A 23,865-nucleotide genomic window follows, 5' to 3' on the forward strand; every position below is an offset into this window, starting at 1 on the left:
GCCAGGCTGGTCCCTAAAAACCGCCTGTGGAGCCAGGCCGCTCTCAGAACCAGGCCCCAGCAAGCACCTCAATTTGTGCTCTTATCACCCATGCATTGGCCACTTGGCCTCTCCAAAGCAGCGCACGTTGAAGGCACAGACCTTGAAGGTGGCCTGGGCAAGGTGAATCCTGAACTTGACCAGGAGCAGGGTGGGAGAGTGTTATAGGAGGGGGAGCCTTAGGCAAGCAGGAGAGGGCCTTGTGGATCAGTGCCCAGGCTGGGGGCGGGGGGAGTTGAGGGGAGCACTGATCTGGCTTATTGCTCAGTAGGTGGCTGGTACAGAGGTCCTTTTGACTGGCAGATCCCAGGACATTCAGGGGAGAGAACAGCCTGGGCTGTGGTAAATCCCCTCTTCTCCCTCCCCTGCGCCCGTCCCTGTCCATGCCCTGGGAGTCCTGGCTTCTACTCCAGACTAGACCCCAATCCCCTCCCAGTGCTGGGGACAGAGTAGGCATCCTGGTTTACAGCTCCCCCCATGAGCTGCAGTGCATTCTCCAGCTCTGGCCAGGTTTAAATCAAGACGGGGTGTTTTCCTAAGAGATCTGCTCTGGTTCCAGCAGGGATTAATTCAGGGCCTGGGTCAGGCAGGGGGCCAGATAACATGATCACAGGGGTCCCTTCCAGCTTTGAGATCTATGAGAACCTTGAGCTGTCAGCAGACCCTCAGGGCAGCTCATTGTAAGGGCTGACAGCACAGTCCTCATCAGCTGTGGATGCCTTGGTAGGAGGAGGAGCCAGGTGGATCTCCAGGTGGACAGGGAGTTTCACCACCTGCAGCTGATCAGTGAGTAAAGCAGGGCCAGGAAGTATATTTAAGGGCCGGATCTAGGCCAGGCTCTCTTTTATGGGGAGGGTTATGACAGAGAATCCTCTTTGAAAACTGCTCTAGCTTGCTGCTAGTTTGGGGTTTTCCAGAACCTTCCCCCTCCACTGGGGGTGGGAACAGGCTTCTCATTTCCAGCCTCAGCTGATCCCTGGTGAGTTTATCCCCCTTGGCTTTTGGGCCAGTGTTGTCCTTTAGCTTTACTGGCTCTTTCCCCTCCCTTCCCTGGAGTACTTAAAGGGAGCAACCACATTTGCTCTTTTTAGGCCAAACAAGCCAAACTCTTTCAGTCTCCTCTCTGATGAGTTGTGGGCGGTTTCCCTAAGCGTTGTAGTTGTCCTGCTCTGTCTTAGTTAGGATTCCTATTTGGGACTCCAAATAGGACCTAGGATTCCAGATGAGGCCTGGTCCACAGGATTGAAATGTTTCAATAGCTCCTGGAAATACATGGCCTGGTACATCAGCTGAGTATCACTTGACAATGCCAGCAGGAGGACAACCCTGTGGACTCTCAAGTCCCTAAAAGCAAGATGGGGAGGTGAGCAGAGACAGGGAGGGAGTGGGGGAGCCATATGGGCTTTGCTTGTTCTATCTGAATATCCATTACTCTTGTGTGCGTTGAGGGTAAAAGTTACTTGGTTAAGCTCCTCTTGCTTTGCCTGTTGTGCCGTTCCCAAAGAGTTAAACTATAAACCGGAGCGCCCATGGGGATCCCTGTATAAACAGCCCCTGCTCCCCACCCCAGATGTGGCTTGCCCTTGGTGAATCCATGCTGATGGTTCCTGTTCACTTTCCTCTCCTCTAAGTGCTTCAGAATTGCTTCATTGCTTCATTGCTGCACAGTGGGACACTTACCTTGAAGGATCCTGACATCTCTCGTGCCATGTTTGTCCTGGGAGCGTAAGTATGAGAGTGTGACCCCCCCTTTTTCTTTTGAGCTTAGCTATCAGTATAATAAATGTGCTGCTTTCTGCCAAACTCTGGTGAGTCCTTAGTCCTTCCTAAGCTTACTAGCTGGCCCAACTTCAGGTAACACCAAGCTCTGTCCCCCCACAGCCAGACCCCCACTTCCTCTGAGCCCCAACCATGTTCACCTGGACACCCCCCCCTCAGTCCCATTACTGTTGCACCCAAACCCTCCAACAAGCCCCTGTGCATCCAGGTGTCCCCCCCCCACAGCTGGATCCCCCCACTGAGCTGCCTGCACCCAGATTGCCCCACCCAGAACCCTCTCAACCCCCACCTGGATCCCCACACACCAAGTCCCTCTAGACTGGGACCCTGCCTTGCTGATCCTGCCTGCTCACAGCTAGTGCACCTGGCAAGGAGGGGCAGGGCTCTGGGCTGTTTCCGGGCCAGGCTCTGTCCTTGTGCCATGTCAGGGTTGGGTGCAGCCTCACTGCTGAGTCCCAGGGGGAGCTGCAGAGTGATCTCCCACATCTATGAAGCCAGTGGCCTGTGCTCCCCAATGCCATGCTGGAGCCTTCACATTTATTTGACAAATGAATTTTGCAGATTTTTAAAATATCGTGTACAGAATTTTTATTCTTTTGGTACAGAATGCCCTTGGGAGTAACTTGTTCTATACCTTTCATTCTCCTTGTTTCAGATACTAGCGTTCCAGGTACTGACACCAGAAGGTACCTTTTGTAATTTGTACTGGGGCAAAATAGAAATGTATTTGGATTTTTGACAAGTGACCTATCTGCTTATGTCACAGGCCAAGCAGTACTATTGCAACATGTAGATTACCTCCTTTGCATCACCCGGGTGTTTGGTTCGCATTGCCTTCTGGTTACAACACAGAGGGATCCCAGGGCCACTGCAATCCACCTCCTAGGACCAGGGGGTTACTTGTTTGATGGGTTACAAAAGGGCTCGGTGGCTAGTCACAAATCCCCGCATTGACTCTCTGCCATGGGTCTGGTGTTTGTGACACACAACGTTAATGGCAACTGGTAAGGGAGGTACAGAAACCTCCTGAGTTTGCTATACAAACATTCTGGTTCTCCCAAAGCATGTGAGGTGAGGTGTCACCTCAATGCTGGGAGACTAACCAATTTATTTGAGCATGAGCTTTCGTGAGCTACAGGTTACGTCATCGGATGCATACTGTGTGCATCTGATGAAGTGAGCTGTAGCTCACGAAAGCTCATGCTCAAATAAATTGGTTAGTCTCTAAGGTGCCACAAGTACTCCTTTTCTTTTTGCGAATACAGACTAACACAGCTGTTACTCTGAAACCTCTCAATGCTGGGGACATGCTAGGCATTCATAGTGTGGTCCAGTGTTGTACAGAACTATGTAAGGAGGTGTGTGTGTATGTACTGGAAATGTGTTTTAAACTCTGTAAGGTGCATGTGTGTTGGGATGTAAATATAGCATTGTAAAATAACAGAACGCATACCTGTTTACATACAAAGTCTATGTAATAAAGAGATGCCAACTCTACAGAAAAGAAGCAGGCAGGCGAAAACAAGGCCGGGGTGATGATCCTGCCTTGGAGTAAAGACAATGAATGTTGGGGTATATACAGAAGGCACCCTTTCATTCCACACCTAGCAAGCCAACAGACAGCGTGGGTTGCAGGCAGCCTTAGCTGAAAACCCCGCAGCCGACTCTGGCTGAGAGAAATGTCTTCAGCCAAACTCTCTTCTTTGTTAATTTTATTCTCACTTTCTGTAGTCTTGGCCCCTGTGGTTAAGCCAAGTGTTGGCCCTGAGTTCAGCCTTCCAAGCCTGTAGTATGTACTGTTTGTTTGGGCAAGTGTTAGGTGGCACTGGCTGGACACTGAAGTGGGTGGGGGGTGTACCTAGGTCTTCCTGCCCACTGAGAGCCGGGGGCTGGTGGGGGTGGTAATGAGGCAGCTCCTGCCCCAGAGGAAGGTGAGGGTGCAGGGGCTGGTCCCTGCTCCTGGTGGGTAATACCCCCCCCTTGTCCCCTTTGTGCAAGTTCAGGGGTTGGGGTAATAAAACAAGGGGACAGAGGCGGGCTTGTGGCTGGCCTAAGGCCTCTGCCGCCCTCTGCTGGTGTCTTTGTTCTGCGTCAGGGCCGGGCTTGGCTCAGGTAGCGGGTCCCTAGCGTAGGGGCAGCCTGGGCGGGACGGGACGCGACGCGACGCGACGCTCGGCCTCCGGCGCATGCGCAGTTGGGGAACAGCGTCCCATTGGGCGCCTGGCCAGCCAATGGGGAGGCGGGGGCGGGGTACAAAGCCGGAAGCGGCTCCCGCGCGAGAGAGCGGCGGCTGCTCCAGCATCCAGAGCAAGGAAGGAGCCGGAGCGGTGCCGGGCCGCTCCCCGCGCTACAGCGCCCGGGCGCTGGCTGAGGGGAAGGTACCGCGCTCTCCCCCCGCCCCGGTGCTTCTGGGAAACCTTCCTTCCCAGAGTGGGGCTCCTCCTGCCAGATGGTGTCTGGGGGATTCTCTGCCCAGGGGCGGGGACGGGTCGGGTCGGGGCCGGTACCTGGGGAGAAGTAGGCTGCTAGGAAATGGTGTATTTGGGATACAGACTAACTAGTACATGCAATTTTGCTTATAATCTTTCTGGTTTTATATATTTATTCTCCTTAGGTTCTTCAGAGGGGGGACATTTCTCAGCGCTGGCTGGAGCCTGAGCCATACTGTAGTTTAAGAAAAATTCTTTGATTGTTACATCTGTCAGCCTATACAATATGGAAGCGCCATATTTGGGGGGTGGGTCAGTCAGAAATAGATGATGTATCCACGTTCAGGCTATATAGCATAAGCTTCATGAATGCAAACCTCACCTTTCAAGAGATTAAAGGTAGGGGTTGGACCCTACCTAAGTGTCAGTCCCAGCCTGGGAGCTGAGATTGTGAGTGTGTAGTCAAATGAAATGACATGTTTTATCCTTCTTAGAAACTCCTTGGGGGGGAGGAGGTGTGTGTGATGACTATTCCAGGAACAGGTGGGGCCTGTTCTAATGTATGCAATCTTGTGAGCAGCAGAACTGAGCCTTGCTCCTATTCTTTCAGTCACAGCACTTCTGGTCATGACGGTGCTTTGTTATGTAGCCTGTTGTAAAATTAGGCAAGAAAAAGGGATTGTCTGTTGTTTGTGCCAATTTAACAATATATGCAGTCTAGTGCACAGGACCAACATTTGGTTGTTTAAAACAAATACATGGATGGGGCTCTGTTCATTTGTGGAAAAGGGGTGTAAATAACATTTTAAATCTTATAAGACAGTACAAGTCCAGCCCAGCTCAACAGAGGAAAGAAGTTGTAGTGAAAGTAACAGCAGTTGCCGGGGGGGGGGGGGGGTCTATTTTTTTTCCAAAGTTGTAGTGAAAGTAACAGCAGTTGCCTGAGGGGGGGGGTGTCTATTTTTTTCCCATGATTTCCATAGCCATCAGCCAGCATCAGTCATTTATACTGCAAAAGGAAGACAAACAATCAAAATAGGTATGTACTTCAGTCTTACACACATCTTTCTTTAGTAAACTTTTCATTGGTTGTACTTTTCAGTATTGTCAGGAACAAATACTAGCTCTTGTATTAGGTGTAACTGCACAGAACAGAAACATTTTAAACTCATTTCAGGTTAAAGCAGAGGTTATGGCAAAATCTTAGAAAAAGCAGGAGAAAATCTACACAGCAATAGCCCCAGTCAGGGAAGTATTGTCTGTGGGGGAGGAGGGGACATAGATCAGCCCCCTCAATAAATTACACGAAATATTTTTGCATGCCTTCTCTCTCTAATGAAACACATCTTGTTCATGATGTGGGGCAAAGAAGAATAACCCATAATTTATATTCTCAATTTGCACTTAATATTGTAAACATCTACTCTAGTCTCAAATGGGTTTATATTTTTCTCTAAAAATATATACCTTTCAAGATCAAATTAGATTTTGTTTCACTCATCTGGAAATCATGTTCTGTTGTAATGTGATGCTTTCGGGAATCCAGATTTACACCGTAAGAACTGAATGGCAAGAAAGGAGAGAACATTTGCTGATTATAAAGTTACATGAACATATTTAAAGCTAGAACTGGATAAAGAAACACAGTCACTTCTGTAGAAGTATAATTTATTTTAGAGACTCTACAGCTCAATAAAATCAAGAACAGATTATTTACAATTCTAGCTGCACATGACATGACACATGTGAGTCAACATTGGACTACTTTCGCTTACGAACTGCCAACACTGGATATTTTATTCAAATGACATTGCAAACTGGGCTTCTGAATATAAAGCTGATCTTAAACAAGCTACCTGCTTGATGATCATGACAAAACGGAATAGGATTGCATGAGCACACTCACTAGATTCCAGGGAGTAGTCATACTAGAAATCTCATTCACCATATAAACAATACCAGGCAGGTGCTTTTTAAAATACAGTTGTAAGCCATGTTTATTGGTCACGAACAGCTCTGGGACTCCGAGAGAGGGCAGAGACCAACTAAACAGCATTCCTTCAGTGATGCATTTTCAGAGCACCCTATATGTAACTTTTCCTGACATCCAGGTACATGCAACAAAAGACATGCCCTGCTGAAAATGTAAAATAATGCCATGAGGATAAGTTGAAAATTAGTAAAGAATTTAAAAAAATATCAGAGCTTACCGTTTTTTCTTTTGCCCTAAAATGTAAGCTACAACGATCCCAGCACAAATGCTGAAAGCACCTTGAAGAGAAAACAAAAACAAAACAGTGATCAGGCAATCTAGCAAACTTCACAGATAAGTAGTATGGAAAAACCCCTCTTGTATCCCAGACCAGAAATTATGAGAAGCTTTCCTCCTCAGACCAGCATTGCTGGAAACACAGGAGGAAGCCGGAACAGGGCACTTAACATATATTCCAGCAATAGCCCCTACTAAATAGCGTAATGCACACACACCAACATCCTAGGTGGGAAAATATTTACCCTGATAAAAGAAATGTCCAGTAGTTCACTATCTATCTGCTGGTCAGATAAGTGACAGCCTCCCAAGGCTTCTGCAGCTAAGAGGGTCCCTACGCCTTGTCCCTTATTCGTCTTTCCGCGGAATTGAGTGACGGATCCTGGCTTGGCACCGCTGGAATCGAGAGATGCAAGGAGGGTAAGAAGCACCCACACCTGATCTCCTATCTTTAGTGTACACATATTTTGAAATAGAGCTCTATATTTTGTTTTCTTTCTTTGGGATTGTGGCTTCAGTTTTGTAACTTGTTTGTGTGTGTAACATCTCTACATTTAAATAAGTAGGCACTAGCAATTTTGTAACCACATGATTAGAATCTAGCTTAATAAATTTTGGTAACCATTTATGCATAAGCCTGACTTGTTTTCTCTGGGAACCTCAGCCGTTTTGGCTCTAAAGCCTCGCCATTAGGTGAGAGTACTAAGAGCCTAGCGTTGAGTTGTTAGGACCTTGGGGCATCCGTCAGCCTAGCCCGGGCTGCCCGCCGCGAAGGGACAGTGTGTCCTAGCGGTTAAAGTCACGGATGGCATAAATGGGCATAGCTGGCACCTCACCAAACATCCTTGGCCGTCGGCTAACACTGTGCTTCAAGCACACAGGGACCTTACCCACTGCTTGACAAAGCTGCTCTATGGCTCCAATTTAACAAGTCATTTAAACACAAACTTAATTCTGATTGACTTCAGTAGGATTGTATACATACGCTTAGGTGCTTTGATGAATGGGGGCCTATATAGTGAAAAAACTGTTCACACAGGTTAAGCTACTACAGGCTTTGTGGGAATTCTTTGGGAAAGGTGTGTTCAGAATTTGCTAGCGTGATGACTGAACACCCATGCTCTGGTAAGTGGAGCCCTTTGCACTGCAGACTGACGAACTGAATGGTGGGAACTTCATTTATATAAGTAACAACTTTCTTATTCCAAAGATGCTAGACTGTCAAATCCAACCTAGGAAGGGTTTGCTTGGATCTTCTGACAATTTCCCTTCCTGACTCCTATCCTTTCCATTGTTGGTGCGCACCAGACAAATAAGCAATCTCAACCATGGGCATATATTTTACATGGCACCACAAGGCAACTAAATCCAAGTACTTTTTAGGAGTTAAGCAGCGGGGGGTAGGAATGAGATAGAGGAAGTGCAATAGTAAAATAGCCTGGACTGTGGACCTCAAAACAATCACAGCTTTAGTGTTTCAAATTATTTTTTCAGTGTTAAGTTACTTACTGATGCCTGTGCCGATGCCGATGCCCATGCCCATGCCGTTTATCATGTGTTTATCAATGCCAGGCCCTTAAGAGAACAAAAATGTGAGCTAAAATATGAAACCATGTTCATGTCAATAACTTACAGGAACTCATCCACAATCCATGCATATGAAGCCACAACACCTCTGTGACATTGCACCCCATAAAGCTTTATAGAAATATGTTTATTAATCTACTGAATATATTCATCCTATTGGTATGCATGTATCATTTTTATATTTGAAGTTATGAGCATTAGCTCTATGCCTGTATTTAAAGCGTTTCCTGTAGGAAGCACATAAGTCAGATTTGGTAAACATAGTATGCTTAACTAACAATGGACTTTGGGAGACGCCAATCCACATCCTGGGAATGTTCAAACTAACCAATGGCATTGGCCTACAAAAAGCAGAATCATTCATAGACATGTGACTTGCCCAGGTAATTGCAAACTCCATCTTGGTGAGGGGATTTTACACAGGAGAACAAAGGGGTTTCCACCCACAAGAGAGATTATGTAAGACCCTGGAAACCCCTCCATTTTGTCTTCAGCCTGCTCAAAAGATAGCCTCTCCACCCCAAGGAGATGCCTGAAATTTTCCTACTGTTTTAGGCTTAGACTTGCGTGTGTGTGTTTTATTTTGCTTGGTAATTTACTTTGTTCTGTTATTACATGGAACCACTTAAATCCTACTTTTTACATTTAATAAGATTTTCAATGATTAATTGAGGGTGAACAATTTATGAGTTTATCCTGTATAAGCTTTATACAGAGTAAAACAGATTTATTTGGAGTTTGGATCCTCTTGGGAACTGGGTATCTGGGTGCTGGAGATAGGAGCACTTCTTAAGCCGTTTTCAGTTAAGCCTGCAGCTTTTGGGGGACGTGGTTCAGACCTGGGTCTGTGTTTGTAGCAGGCTAGCGTGTCTGGCTCAACAAGGCAGGGTTCTGGAGTCCCAAGCTGGCAGGGGAAACGGGCTCAGGGGTAGTCTCAGCACATCAGGTGGCAGTCCCAAGGGGGTGTCTGTGACCCAGCCCCTCACAGCCACATTGTAACAGGCAGGAAAATGGCTGAACCAATCTCAATTTAAAGGCTTTCAACAATATAAACCAAGAGATGTGAACTATTCTCTTCCACAGTTTTCCAAGCCTGCACTGGCCAGCTATGTGTTATTACACGTGGGCTGTCTGGATGGGGTATCAGAATATCCACCCTAGCATGTCATCATAGGTTGGTGTTGGGGTATGTCTACATTGAAATTATACAAGTGCAGCTGGCCCACGCCTGCTTTCTAGGGCTAAGGGGCTGTTTAACGGTAATGCAGATATTTGAGCTCGGGCCTGCGACTTTCCCACCTCACAGGGACCTACAACCCCAGCTCGAGCCTGAGCCCAAAGGTCTTTGAATTGCACTGTAGACATATGTAAAAAGTGTTGCAATCAGTATTAGTATCTTCCGTAGCTGCTGGTTTGACATTAAATCGGTAACTCCTTCCAAAGATTGAGCAGAATTGCCATCACGGATGTCAATGAGTTTTGCATTTAACTCACGCTAAGATTTTTAGGGAAATTGGATGAAAGATTACAATAGTAACAAGGAAGGTAGAGAGTGCACTGAAGTGGCCTTTCAAAGACTCCTAAAATAACTGAAACAATTGGTCCTTAGGAAATACCTCACTAATAAATTTATAGTCTTTAATGTTAAGAATTTTAGTATGAAAAAATGGAGTATACATATTCACTTGTACCCATATTGTTCATCATAACTAAGTGCAAGACTTAGGTTTACTGATGGCTTCAGTGTAGGCAGAAACACACAGTTTGGGTTCTTTTGTTGTTGTTGTTGTTGTATATTAACTTTACTGCATTGTTTGTGATTTCCAATTGCTGCTGGGAAGCACAATGAAAAGCTTAACTACTGCAAACGCTGTCTACTGTTCAATAGTACTCACGATGCTGTCTCTCTCCATTTAAAGCTTCATTTAAATTTAACATCAAAACCTGACAAAAAGGTTTCTCCAAACTAAAACTGACAAGCCGGTGCTGAAATGTGAAACTCCTGTTTAACACAAAACACTCCTGTCTGCTCACAGAGGGCCACTCGCTCAATGGAGAGAGAAAAGTGACCAAAAAGACACCCACCTCTACAGAACTCAGGGCTTTCTGACCATGTTAAATTCTCAAGACAAGTAATGACAGGTGTCAGTTCGGTCCTCTCATATCCTGGACGACAGACATAACGCACAGTGGACCCGCTAGGATGATAATTCTTCCTCTCATCTTCCTTACTTAAGGCAGCAGATTTTAACCTCGGTGGGGCACCACAGTCATCTAACCGAACAAAAAAAAAAAATACAGGGTCTGAAAGATTTAGCTATGAAGATAAGCATCAAAATTGTACCTTTAGCTTTCTATTTATATATAAACACACACACACGTTTTTCAAAAACCTTCGCCAAAAGTTTATGATTTAGAGGTAGGGTGACCACATGCCTCATTCTTAAAGGGACAGTCCCGTTTATTGGGACTTTTTCTTACGTAGGCGCCTACTACCCTCCACCCCCGTCCCGTTTGTTCAGAGTTGCTATCTGGTAGCCCTATTTAAAGGCAGCAGATTACAGTACAGTACACAGCTATTACAGTACAGCCACGGAACAGCATCTGAGCATTAGAGCAGGACGCTTTACAAAATATGTAGGGGAAGGGAGATTTTTTTACAATTATTTTTAAGGAAGAGAGGCAAGCAACTTGGACAAAGTTAACTGGCTGCTGCTCCAAGCAGCGGGTGATACAAACTAAGGAGTAAAAGAGAAAAGGAAGGAGCTAAGAGAGAGAAAGGCATTGGTAGATTAAAGCATGTAGAAAGAGAAAGACAGATTTCCCCCCTGCACCTCATCTCCAATTCTAACTGAACATTCTGTTTACAACCACGGTGGTGGTCTTCAGCTTGAACCTTGTGACCTTCCCCGGGCTGTGTCCATCCTCTCCACTTTATTGAAGTCTCACATAATTCCCAGGACCTCTACCCCACCCCATTCTCCTTGACCTCTTAGTGCCTTGGACACCATCAAGCATTTCTACTTCTTTTAATCCCATCATCTTTCTCCTGACTCTTCCATCTCGTACTTTCAGGTCTAATAAAGTGGATCCTCCATCTCTCCCCCACCCCTGCCCCATCAGCAAGGATCTGGCAGGATTCTCTCCTCAGCCCACCCTCTTTTCCTTCTGCATCCTGTCTTCGGGATCCGATCTGCTCTCTCAGCTTTGGATGCGATTGTCATATTGACCACTCACAAAACTCCCGTTTGGATTCCCTGCCAGTAGCTTAAACTGCACATGGCAAAAACAGAGCTTGTGTTCCCTTGCAAATCTTTCCTTCTCCACATCCTCAGTCGCCACCGATTGAACAAAATCATCCTCCTCTCAGCTGCTCATGCCTGTAATCTGGGCATTAGTTTTGACTCAGCCCTTTCTATGGACCCTCATAGAATCATAGAATATCAGGGTTGGAAGGGACCTCAGGAGGTCATCTAGTCCAACCCCCTGCTCAAAGCAGGACCAATCCCCAATTAAATCATCCCAGCCAGGGCTTTGTCAAGCCTGACCATGTCCCGGCTGTATCCAAATCTTGCCATTTTCCCTTCTTAAATTCCCCAAGATCCAGCTTTTCTCAGTCCAGACTGCCAAAGCTCTTGTCCAGGCCCTTATATTCTTCTCTATGGACTTGGCTTTTTTTCAGATTATGTAAACCCCTATTCTCTGCATCCCTCCACCAGGACTCCCTTTTTTGCCACATCAAAAACAAGCTTTGTATCCTCTCTTTCAAAGCACATCTCCTCACAGCCCTGCCTTACCTACCAGAGGTCTCATCTTGTCATGTCAACTACCAGCTGAGATCTACCAGCATACCCAACCATCGCCTCTTCAGCCACTTCCAGAGAACCTCCAGGCTTTCTTCCATAGCTGCTACTTTGACCTCTAAAAAAACCCCTATTTTTGCTGTAGTGCCTGTAGAACCCTGCTATTTTATACAAGCCAGAAACGAGGCCAGCCACACTGCAAGCACAGCTAATCTACATGCAAACAGGCTGCCCTCCTTCCCAACCACCTTCACCCATTTGTTTCATCTTCTTGTTAATCTGGATTTAGAGTTCTTTAGGGCAGTGGTTTTCAAACTTTTTTTCTGGTGACCCAGTTAAGAAAATTGTTGATACCTGCGCCCCAATGGAGCTGGGGATGAGGGGTGTGCGAGGGGCTTAGGGCTGGGGCAGAGGGTTGGGGTGCGTGGGGGAGGGCTGCAGGGCTCTGGGCTGTGGCTGGGGATGAGGGGTTTGGGGTGCAGGAATAGCCCCCTCTCCCCCATTGGGGGGGGCTCAGGGCTGGGGAGGGGGATTGGGGCACAGGCTTATCTGGGGCAGCTCCCTGTCAGCGGTGCAGCGGGGATGCTAAGGCAGGCTTCCTGCCTATCCTGGCACCGTGAACCGTTCTGTGCCCCGGAAGCGGCCAGCAGCAGGTCTGGGTCCTAGGCGGAGGCGCGCAAGCAGCTCCATGCAGCTCTCACCCGCAGGCACCGCCCCCTGGCTACCATTGGCCAGGACCTTTATGTAATATAAGTGGTACTGTTCAGCTGTATCATTTCTGAAACAGCTTTATTTCATATATGCCAGGTGATGCAGCAAAACTGTATGAGCATCCCGAGGATGGAGGCATCCCCACCTATTTCTTTGAAGTTAAAACTCAAATATAAAATTACTTCCCATTCCTGTCAATCTTAATCGCACATTTCGGAACCAAGCACAAGTCGTCTCACTGATGGATGTTCCCAGGCTGCTTTGCAACAAGATTATTGAATAAGCAGGTTAACTGTATATTGTCACTGATCCAGCAAGGAACTTGAAACTAGTTATTAAAGCTAATTTTGAGTAGACCTATTCAGTGGGGGAAAGTCTGACATTTCCTTCAGCGAAGGGTGGCCCGAGCAAATTTGTTCCAGAGAAAATAAAATACTTACGATCACAAAACTCTCCAATGCTTGACCACTCTGAGTTTGAAAGGCAAACTACAGTGTCCGACTTTCCAGGGATTTTAACACAGCCATCAACGCACTTGTATGTCACTTCTGCGTTGATAGGGAAGCCCTCTGTGCGACTAGTATCACGGGGGATGGCACGACGGAGCCTTGGCAGGGTCCCACACAGACCTATCAGAAAAACATAAGAACATACTCTCATTTCAATAGGAAAGATATTGATTTTAAATAATTTCACCCAGCTGCCTTTGTTGAAAAGGATTCTGACATGCCTTAGATGCTACAGGGACCTGCCACAGGTCAGTGAGCCCTGTTGTGGGGGGTTCCTCAGGTTTTCCAGTGGCCTATGAGCACAGATGAGCTTCACACAGCCAGGGGTTTAAACTAAAGGCATGTCTTCACTGCTGTGCTAGGTCAAGTTATTAAGACAGGAATTAGCCTAGGGAGAGCAACCACGCTGCAGAAGAATGGTGGAGGTGCAGAGTGTGACTGGATTAGCAGCACAGAGTAGCTGAGTCCCCACTGCATGACTAACTTCCGCCTAAGCAACTCTCAAGCTCCCACCCACACTCCAAGTGCGCCACATTTTGAATCCAAAATTCTAGACATTTAGCAAATCCAAGTTCTTCCAATTTATCAAAGGAAGTACCAGCTCCTTCTGCTCCTTCGAGAGGGACAGTTGTGGGTTTGTCCTGGGTAATTATGATGACTAAGGCAAAAAGAAGAGGGAAAAAGCAGTTATGAACATTATATTAGTCTCCCATCACCAGCTGGCCACTCAGAGCCAGGAGCTTGCCAAACCAATATTTAGGAATCTGCAGCTTTAGAGACAAGACATTCTTACCCCACTTACACGTTGTCACAGCGAGAGCCCATGTACTATCAGTTGGGCTACCCTGCAGACTGCTGCTGGGATCCCATTCATATATTCTAGGGGAAGCCCATAGCAACCCCTACATTGAGCTGCCTACCACTTCCCTTTACAAACGTTCTCTCTCTCTCTTTTTTTCTTTTTTAAGAGTTCTAACAGTTCCGTGGTTTGCAGCAGGGATGGGAAAGGCTCAATGTGGTGCCTCTTGCTGCCAACGTGAGTTACAAACTGCCAATATCTCTCATTTCCCTTCAGTTTTACTCATCAAAACTTCCTAGAGTGACTTCTAAAGCCCCTGAACATGCTGTTCTGACGGAGCATTGCTGCAAGGTATTGCCATATGTTACTCAGAACTATGCATCTCCATCCCTCAAGTCAAAATATCCTTTGGCCTAAGAGAAGGTGCATTGCGTTGGGAATCAGGAGATCATAGAATAATAGAATCATAGAATATCAGGGTTGGAAGGGACCTCAGGAGGTCATCTAGTCCAATCCCCTGCTCAAAGCAGGACCGATCCCCAATTAAATCATCCCAGCCAGGGCTTTGTCAAGCCTGACCTTAAAAACTTGTAAGGAAGGAGATTCCACCACCTCCCTCGGTAATGCATTCCAGTGTTTCACCACCCTCCTAGTGAAAAAGTTTTTCCTAATATCCAACCTAAATCTCCCCCACTGCAACTTGAGACCATTACTCCTTGTCCTGTCATCCGCTACCACTGAGAATAGTCTAGATCCATCCTCTTTGGAACCCCCTTTCAGGTAGTTGAAAGCAGCTATCAAATCCCCCCTCATTCTTCTCTTCTGTAGACTAAACAATCCCAGTTCCCTCAGCCTCTCCTCATAAGTCATGTGTTCCAGTCCCCTAATCATTTTTGTTGCCCTCCGCTGCTCTCTCTTCAATTCTTCCACATCCTTCTTGTAGCGTGGGGCCCAAAACTGGACACAGTACTCCAGATGAGGACTCATCAATGTCGAATAGAGGGGAACGATCACGTCCCTCGATCTGCTGGCAATGCCCCTACTTATACATCCCAAAATGCCATTGGCCTTCTTGACAACAAGGGCACACTGTTGACTCATACCCAGCTTCTCGTCCACTGTAACCCCTAGGTCCTTTTCTACAGAACTGCTGCCTAGCCATTCGGTCCCTAGTCTGTAGCGGTGCATTGGATTCTTCCGTCCTAAGTGCAGGACTCTGCACTTGTCTTGTGGAACCTCATCAGATTTCTTTTGGCCCAATCCTCCAATTTGTCTAGGGCCCTCTGTATCCTATCCCTACCCTCCAGCGTATTTACCTCTCCTCCCAGTTTAGTGTCATCTGTAAACTTGCTGAGGGTGCAATCCACCCCATCCTCCAGATCATTAATTAAGATATTGAGATGATGAGTTCAACTCTCATTATTTCTACTGACTGCTGTTAACAATCCTGTGCCCTTCAAAACCCAAGTTCGCACTGAGCAACCCATCCTCCCTGAATGAAAGTTACATAAGCTAGGAAGAGAACCCAGATCTCTAATCTGGCAGACCCAAGTCTCATCCACTTAGCCTAACCGAAAGAATTTGCCAAATCTAAATATTTGGCTATGCAGTGTACACAATGAGGCTATTTGTGCATATATAATCCATTGTTTTAATGTGCTGTGCATCCTCCTCTAGCGGTTGGTCCAAATAACAATTTACTCCTGCTGCCACCTATTATAATTCAAGTTAAAGAACTATAGAGGTCGATGCTGCAGTACCTTAGGCCCAAGAGTCGAACCTCAATGACACATGGAGGTAGAGGATGGGACATTACTTCCACATATACGTCTTTGTTCTTTTTAAAAAGCCCACAAGTTACATAAAACCCACAGCAGAAACAAGTTATTAAAATTGTAGAGCACTCAGAAGGTAGGAAGTCACAGAATTAAGGTTACCCATGAGATCTTAATTTTTCCTCCTTTGGTGTACGTGAAGCGACAGCCATTTCTTCAGGATTATGTTTCCCACAGCAACCAGGTTTCCCACAAGTTATATCTTTAGAGGATTAATGCCTAACTCAATTTCCTCATGTTTATGGGTTTGCCTAGCAACCAAAATATTGTTTTTTCTGGTGGGAGAAAGTAGAACAAGAGGAAGACAAAAAAAACAGGCAGTCACCTTTGCATTCAGGGGCAGACCCATTCCAGACTCCATTGATGTTATCTTTAGTTGTACAGTGAATGGAGGCCTCTCCAGTAAGTGAGAAATTAGGGTCACATTTGTAAGTTACCAATGAGTTACAGTGAAAGATTTCCATGTTGCTGCCATTGTGTGTCCCATTGGCAATATTAGGAGGAGGAGAACAAGTAATCGCTGAAGGAAAAGAGAATGGCATCATGAATATTAATGCACATTTCAGTTAGAGGCGAATTGTAAAGTAAACACTTGTTTACAATTTTTTCCCCTTTTGGGGAGGAATTTAACCTTTTGAGAGTGTAATTAGTACTGTGTTTAACAAAATGCGAGGCATTACCTTCCTTAGATTTACAAGGCTTTCCGCTTTCAAACTTTTCTCCACTCCCAACATCCGTTCAGCTAGAAGATTTTGTCTCCATTAAACAAATCCTGGATAACAGCCTTGTCAGACCACATCCCTCTCCCACATTATATATAAGGAGCTTGGCTCTTTGATTGACATCCTTGAAAGACAATAGTTGCGCTTCTACAATGTTCCAGAAGCTGAAAGCTTAAATTATGACTTTCCTTCTAACTGCAGCTGGTTCTAGACCAGATGGCGATAGCCTGGTTGACAGATCCCCAGGTAGTGTCCAAAAGGACAAAATAGTTAAAGCAAATAAATTGGGAAGAAGAAGTTTAAATACTGGATTTCACTCTGAAATAGCCTGAGATTTTGAGTGTGGAGTCCCAGGGTTGGTTGGTTGGTTGGTTTTGAGGCGAAGGGAAGAGAATAATTAACAGGGAGGAATTACACTAAATAAAAAAAAGTTGGATGAAAGACTTCAAAAGCAGCAGAGATTATTTGGGGAGGAATGAGAAACCAATCCAACTCCACCATCCCCGTGTTCAGGGTTCAATTGTGATGAGGTCGTTAGTTGGGTTGGAATCTATACACCAGACAGCAATCTCAAGGGGAGTGCTCTGTAGGGATAGAGAGGGCTGCGGGGTTTTTTTGTTTGTTTGAAGTGTGGCTTCCACAGAAGGCAACAGCAACACAATGGATCCTCCTACACTTTCATCAGATTTCCCCGCTCCCAAAAATATATATATATGATCGACAATCGACATCGAGTGAATATGAAACACACATGAAAGCTCTGTGAGCTCTGTAATGGTTACTCTGCAACAGTTCCAATCATGAGTCCTTCTTAAATCCATAAAAATAGCCTGACCTTGGCAAGTTGGAAGTGGACTCCATTCAACTTGATCTCCCTTCCACAAACACTGGATGAAAGTCCGCCCACGTAATCTGAACCTAAAGAAAAGAGAAAAAGCTTCTTACCTAACTATCTAATTACTCCTGTAATAACCCCTCTTCCAAAATTCTGGACCTGTAGGGTCATTCCTGCTGTAAGTACTAACATGATCCCTAGGACCAAGGAATGCTGACTGGTTAAAGTCAATGTAGAACAAGCAAATAGGTGGCTTGAAGACTGCAGAGACCATGTGAGCAGGTGAAATCCTTCCCCTCAAAGTCTATACTAGCTACATGCTTGGGAATTACTGGGCAATACCTTTGTTAAACCTTAAAGCAAAGGGAAACAACAAGTAAGTGTCTTTTCTCCACATTTTTAATGCTTATTTCTTACATCTCCAGAAGGTGGAAGAAGTCCCTAGGTACGTTCTAGAATTTGAAAAACACTAAAGAAATTAGTAATTTTCAAGACTGTTAAAGTGTTTGCATGTCAAAGAGGTTTGCGCTTGCAGAGTAAGAGGCTGCGTCACACCTCCCTCGTTCCAATCTGCAGAACAGTGTTCCGGATGTGTGCTTTTGTCATTCTACCCCTTTGATTACAGCCCCAGCTAAACGGGGAGAAAGGTACTCAAAGGGTATCTCTGTCACTCTGGAAGTCAGTAGCTCAGCCTGTTTAGTGCCATCATTCCTCTTCCTATTTTAACTCTGCTCTTCTACCAAAGAGTTGCCAACAGTCCACACCCAAGACCCACTTAGCCAGAGCGCTAGCTAATGCTTGCACAGGAAGTACGGTACTGCATACTGGCAATGCAGTCACTTACCTTCACTACTTCTTTTAACACTACAGGCTAAAGGTCGTGGCCTTATTTATTTGGGAAAGAGGTTTAGAGAAACAGATGAGAGGTGCCCCTAGTAAAGCTGGTTTCTGCAGGGTCTTTCACCAGTCTGCTGAAACGGCAGGGGCTAACAGGGATAGACATGAACATCATTTGTGGCCAGGTGGCTACTGCTTTTCTTCCAACTTAGAACATTACATGCAAAGGCCTCTTGTGCTGGCAGAAACAACAGGGCGAGAAGACAGCTGCCCAAGGGCTGTCCCGCTGCTGCCACTCTTTCCAAACCTGAACCTCTCAATGTCCAAACCTCATCAGCCCACTTAAACCCAAAGTTTTCGTTGGCGGACACAATTCCAAGGTGTGCAGCTCCTGTACGCTTCTGCACAGGAAAATGTGAAGTATCACAACAATGGCTCGGACATTCTTGTGAGTACAACTCAGATGCAGTATTGCCTAGAGGAAAAACCACCGGACTGGGACTCGGGAAACTTGGATTCCATTCTCATTTCTGCCTCTGGCCTGTGGGTGACCTTGGGAAGTCACTTCCCCTCTGCGCTTCAGTTTCCCCACCTGTAAAATGGGGTAAACAATACTGCCCTCCTTTGTAAAGTGATTTGATATCTGATAACAGCTAGCTGGTATTACATCACCTGAGAAGTAGGCCGATAGCTCAGCTACAGGAAAAGTCATTCTCTTTGTCTCCCAATCGCTGTGGGGTTTGAAGACAGAGAATCATAGGACTGGAAGGAACCTCGAGAGGTTTTCTAGTCCAGTCTCCTGCACTCAGGCAGGACTAAGTATTTTCCAGACCATCCCGGACAGACGTTTGTCTAACCTGCTCTTAAAAATCTCCGATGACAGAGATTCCACAACTTCCCTAGGCAATTTATTCCATAACCAGCCCCTCCCAATCATTCTAATCTCGGCACAGGGATCTAAACCTTGCTGCCTGCACATACCACCAAAATGGGTGACACAGTGAAAAACAAAAGGATATATTAATTAAAACGAAGACATCCATGCTCATGCCATGTGCTTCCCTGCTGAATTACTCTGATGTCCAGAAAGTACCCGCACAATCCAGTGAAACTAGAATCCGATCACATATTATGGTAGTTTTTTCCAACAGCAGCTTGAACAAATTGAAGCACACCCCATGATACCGTAGCTGCACCTGCTTCCTCCCAACTTAATCTTTCAACTGGAGGACTGAGGGATCATAATCCACACCTGGCCAAATTCAGCTTGAAGGTTATACTTTTTAAATAGAGCCCTGAAGCCAGGACAGCAGATCTGTAGCACTTGCTCAGATTATGTTTTTAAATTAGATCGCAATTTCTATTATTAATTTTCCACTGTTCCCCAGTAGCTCTACACCAAACTAAACTCTGTGAATTACTCAGCACCGGTTGCCCAAAACTCACCCGTCATCACAAATTATGTTGACTTTTGCACCATACAGGACATTTGTTACATCAACAGCTCTGCCATGCTCTGGTCCTTTTGGAACACCACAAGATTTCCCTAGCACAGAATGAGATCACTATTAGCACGTTATGTTGCTGCAACAAACTCTAACATACTTAGAAGAGACTATGGCTGGGGTGGCCAAACTGTGGCTCGCAAGCCGCATGTGGCTCTTTTACAGTTAAAGAGCAGCTCACGGAGCCCTCCTACCACACTCGCGGGGGTGGGACCTCTGCCTTGGGGCAGGGTGGTGGGTTAGGGGCTACTGCCCAGCAGAGCGGGGATCTCAGGGCTTCAGCAGGAGTGGGGTGAAGCCCCGAGCCCCAGCAGACGCCTCCTGCTCCAGCGCTTGAACGTCTGAAGATTGTTGTATGTGTATGCGGCTTGAAGGGTCAGTAAGTTTGGCCGCCCGTGGACTGTGGCAATGGCAGACTCACAGTCCAGTTAGTTCACTCTCCTGTCTGGGTTTTTTCCCCTACTTAACTGTGGATATTCTTATTGTCCACATTAAGTGTTTAATTATATCACTTTGTCAACTTCAGTGGCAGAGACTCCTCCTACCTGGGACAGGGAGTTATTTGTGACGCCTCCTCTGGTGCCAGGCACTTATTACCATAAAGAACACACACTCAAAAATTCACCATGTCCACAGGCCAAACAGAAGAGAGATGCTGCATTCAGGGAGCCACAGAGAAAGCTACAAACAGCACTAATGAGTATATTGGGAAAACATCTCTGTCCTTGATGTGGACAAGGATTTTTGCACATAAAAATATATGGCCTCTTGCATACATCAAGTATGTTCCTAATCAGGCATGTCAGACTACTTGAATCTAAGACAGCACAAGAAATGCACATCAGTATTAAGATACAGCCCATGTTTGTCAAACAGAATATAACACATACATGCAAGGAGCTGTGGTTAAGGGTGATCACTCAGTTGGCTCCTTCCTCTCATCCTGTATTAACGTAGGGTTTTGAGGGAATACAACAGATACAGACTCAATATAGGTAGCTTTGCCAAAACTTACGGTATTCTTCACAATGTGGGCCATTTGTCATTTAAGTTTTTTTATGTATTTTGGTATTTGAACAACTTTGCCACACATATAGTTACTGAATATTGTATTTATTTTTTAATACGGTGATGCCGTTTGGTTGAACTGTGTGCTGAATGAGTGGTGTCCGAGACTAGAATTTTTAAATGTGTGAATTTTTGGAAATGACAAAAATAATACGATTATTCTCCTTCATATATAGTTTCCAGGGATACTGTGCTCACCATTTTTAAATGGATATTTACCATAGTAGGATATTAACTTTACTGCATTATTTGTGATTTCTGATTGCTGCTGGGAAGCACAATGAAAAGCTTAACTGCTGCAAACGCTGTCTACTGTTCAAAAGTACTCACTATGCTTTCTCTCTCCATTTAAAGCTTCATTTAAATTTAACATCAAAACCTGACAAAAAGGTTTCTCCAAACTAAAACTGACAAGCCGGTGCTGAAATGTGAAACACCTGTTTAACACAAAACACTCCTGTCTGCTCACAGAGGGCCACTCGCTCAATGGAGAGAGAAAAGTGACCAAAAAGACACCCACCTCTACAGAACTCAGGGCTTTCTGACCATGTTAAATTCTCAAGACAAGTAATGACAGGTGTCAGTTCGGTCCTCTCATATCCTGGACGACAGACATAACGCACAGTGGACCCGCTAGGATGATAATTCTTCCTCTCATCTTCCTTACTTAAGGCAGCAGATTTTAACCTCGGTGGGGCACCACAGTCATCTAACCGAAAAAAAAAAAAAAAAAAGATACAGGGTCTGAAAGATTTAGCTATGAAGATAAGCATCAAAATTGTACTTTTAGCTTTCTATTTATATATAAACACACACACACAAGTTTTTCAAAAACCTTCGCCAAAAGTTTATGATTTAGAGGTAGGGTGACCACATGCCTCGTTCTTAAAGGGACAGTCCCATTTATTGGGACTTTTTCTTACGTAGGCGCCTACTACCCTCCACCCCCGTCCCGTTTGTTCAGAGTTGCAATCTGGTAGCCCTATTTAAAGGCAGCAGCAGCTATTACAGTACAGCCACGGAACAGCATCTGAGCATTAGAGCAGGACGCTTTACAAAATATGTAGGGGAAGGGAGATTTTTTTACAATTATTTTTAAGGAAGAGAGGCAAGCAACTTGGACAAAGTTAACTGGGTGCTGCTCCAAGCAGCGGGTGATACAAACTAAGGAGTAAAAGAGAAAAGGAAGGAGCTAAGAGAGAGAAAGGCATTGGTAGATTAAAGCATGTAGAAAGAGAAAGACAGATTTCCCCCCTGCTCCTCATCTCCAATTCTAACTGAACATTCTGTTTACAACCACGGTGGTGGTCTTCAGCTTGAACCTTGTGACCTGCCCCGGGCTGTGTCCATCCTCTCCACTTTATTGAAGTCTCACATAATTCCCAGGACCTCTACCCCATCCCATTCTCCTTGACCTCTTAGTGCCTTGGACACCATCAAGCATTTCTACTTCTTTTAATCCCATCATCTACTGGCTTTTGTCACTCATCCTCTCATGGTTTTTCTCCTGACTCTTCCATCTTGTACTTTCAGGTCTAGTTCAGTGGATCCTCCAACTCTCCCCCACCCCTGCCCCATCAGCAAGAATCTGCCAGGATTCTCTCCTCAGCCCACCCTCTTTTCCTTGTGCATCCTGTCTTCGGGATCCGATCTGCTCTCACAGCTTTGGATGTGATTGTTATATTGACCACTCACAAAACTCGCGTTTGGATTCCCTGCCAGTAGCTTAAACTGCACATGGCAAAAACAGAGCTTGTGTTCCCTTGCAAATCTTTCCTTCTCCACATCCTCAGTCGCCACCGATTGAACAAAATCATCCTCCTCTCAGCTGCTCATGCCTGTAATCTGGGCATTAGTTTTGACTCAGCCCTTTCTATGGACCCTCATAGAATCATAGAATATCAGGGTTGGAAGGGACCTCAGGAGGTCATCTAGTCCAACCCCCTGCTCAAAGCAGGACCAATCCCCAATTAAATCATCCCAGCCAGGGCTTTGTCAAGCCTGACCATGTCCCGGCTGTATCCAAATCTTGCCATTTTCCCTTCTTAAATTCCCCAAGATCCAGCTTTTCTCAGTCCAGACTGCCAAAGCTCTTGTCCAGGCCCTTATATTCTTCTCTATGGACTTGGCTTTTTTTCAGATTATGTAAACCCCTATTCTCTGCATCCCTCCACCAGGACTCCCTTCTTTGCCACATCAAAAACAAGCTTTGTATCCTCTCTTTCAAAGCACATCTCCTCACAGCCCTGCCTTACCTACCAGAGGTCTCATCTTGTCATGTCAACTACCAGCTGAGATCTACCAGCATACCCAACCATCGCCTCTTCAGCCACTTCCAGAGAACCTCCAGGCTTTCTTCCATAGCTGCTACTTTGACCTCTAAAAAAACCCCTATTTTTGCTGTAGTGCCTGTAGAACCCTGCTATTTTATACAAGCCAGAAACGAGGCCAGCCACACTGCAAGCACAGCTAATCTACATGCAAACAGGCTGCCCTCCTTCCCAACCACCTTCACCCATTTGTTTCATCCATTTGTTGCATCTTCTTGTTAATCTGGATTTAGAGTTCTTTAGGGCAGTGGTTTTCAAATTTTTTTTCTGGTGACCCAGTTAAGAAAATTGTTGATGCCTGCGCCCCAATGGAGCTGGGGATGAGGGGTGGGCGAGGGGCTTAGGGCTGGGGCAGAGGGTTGGGGTGCTTGGGGGAGGGCTGCAGGGCTCTGGGCTGTGGCTGGGGATGAGGGGTTTGGGGTGCAGGAATAGCCCCCCCTCCCCCAATGGGGGGGGCTCAGGGCTGGGGAGGGGGATTGGGGCACAGGCTTATCTGGGGCAGCTCCCTGTCAGCGGTGCAGCGGGGATGCTAAGGCAGGCTTCCTGCCTATCCTGGCACCATGAACCGTTCTGTGCCCCGGAAGCGGCCAGCAGCAGGTCCAGCTCCTAGGCAGAGGCGCGCAAACAGCTCCGTTCAGCTCTCACCCGCAGGCACCGCCCCCCTGGCTACCATTGGCCAGGACCTTTATGCAATATAGTAATATAAGTGGTACTATTCAGCTGTATCATTTCTGAAACAGCTTTATTTCATATATGCCAGGTGATGCAGCAAAACTGTATGAGCATCCCGAGGATGGAGGCATCCCCA

At 45.9% G+C, this 23,865-nt stretch overlaps 1 protein-coding gene across 1 annotated transcript in view; it reads right to left on the bottom strand.

The window, feature by feature from the left end:
* The window catches only part of LOC140901502 (complement receptor type 1), a 168,762-nt gene that overhangs the window by 96,309 nt on the left and 48,588 nt on the right, over positions 1 to 23,865 (bottom strand). Inside the window, exons 9-17 of the mRNA XM_078849847.1 lie at positions 21,248 to 21,436; positions 19,601 to 19,700; positions 17,318 to 17,400; positions 16,086 to 16,280; positions 13,058 to 13,246; positions 10,189 to 10,377; positions 8,026 to 8,091; positions 6,458 to 6,518; positions 5,715 to 5,809 (exon numbers count right to left, since the gene is read on the bottom strand). Of these exons, the coding sequence (XP_078705973.1) occupies positions 5,715 to 5,809; positions 6,458 to 6,518; positions 8,026 to 8,091; positions 10,189 to 10,377; positions 13,058 to 13,246; positions 16,086 to 16,280; positions 17,318 to 17,400; positions 19,601 to 19,700; positions 21,248 to 21,436 (1,167 nt within the window). The remainder of the gene's footprint in view (positions 1 to 5,714; positions 5,810 to 6,457; positions 6,519 to 8,025; positions 8,092 to 10,188; positions 10,378 to 13,057; positions 13,247 to 16,085; positions 16,281 to 17,317; positions 17,401 to 19,600; positions 19,701 to 21,247; positions 21,437 to 23,865) is intronic.

Source organism: Lepidochelys kempii, chromosome 21 (genome assembly GCF_965140285.1).
Source record: "Lepidochelys kempii isolate rLepKem1 chromosome 21, rLepKem1.hap1, whole genome shotgun sequence".
Taxonomy (NCBI): domain Eukaryota; kingdom Metazoa; phylum Chordata; order Testudines; family Cheloniidae; genus Lepidochelys; species Lepidochelys kempii.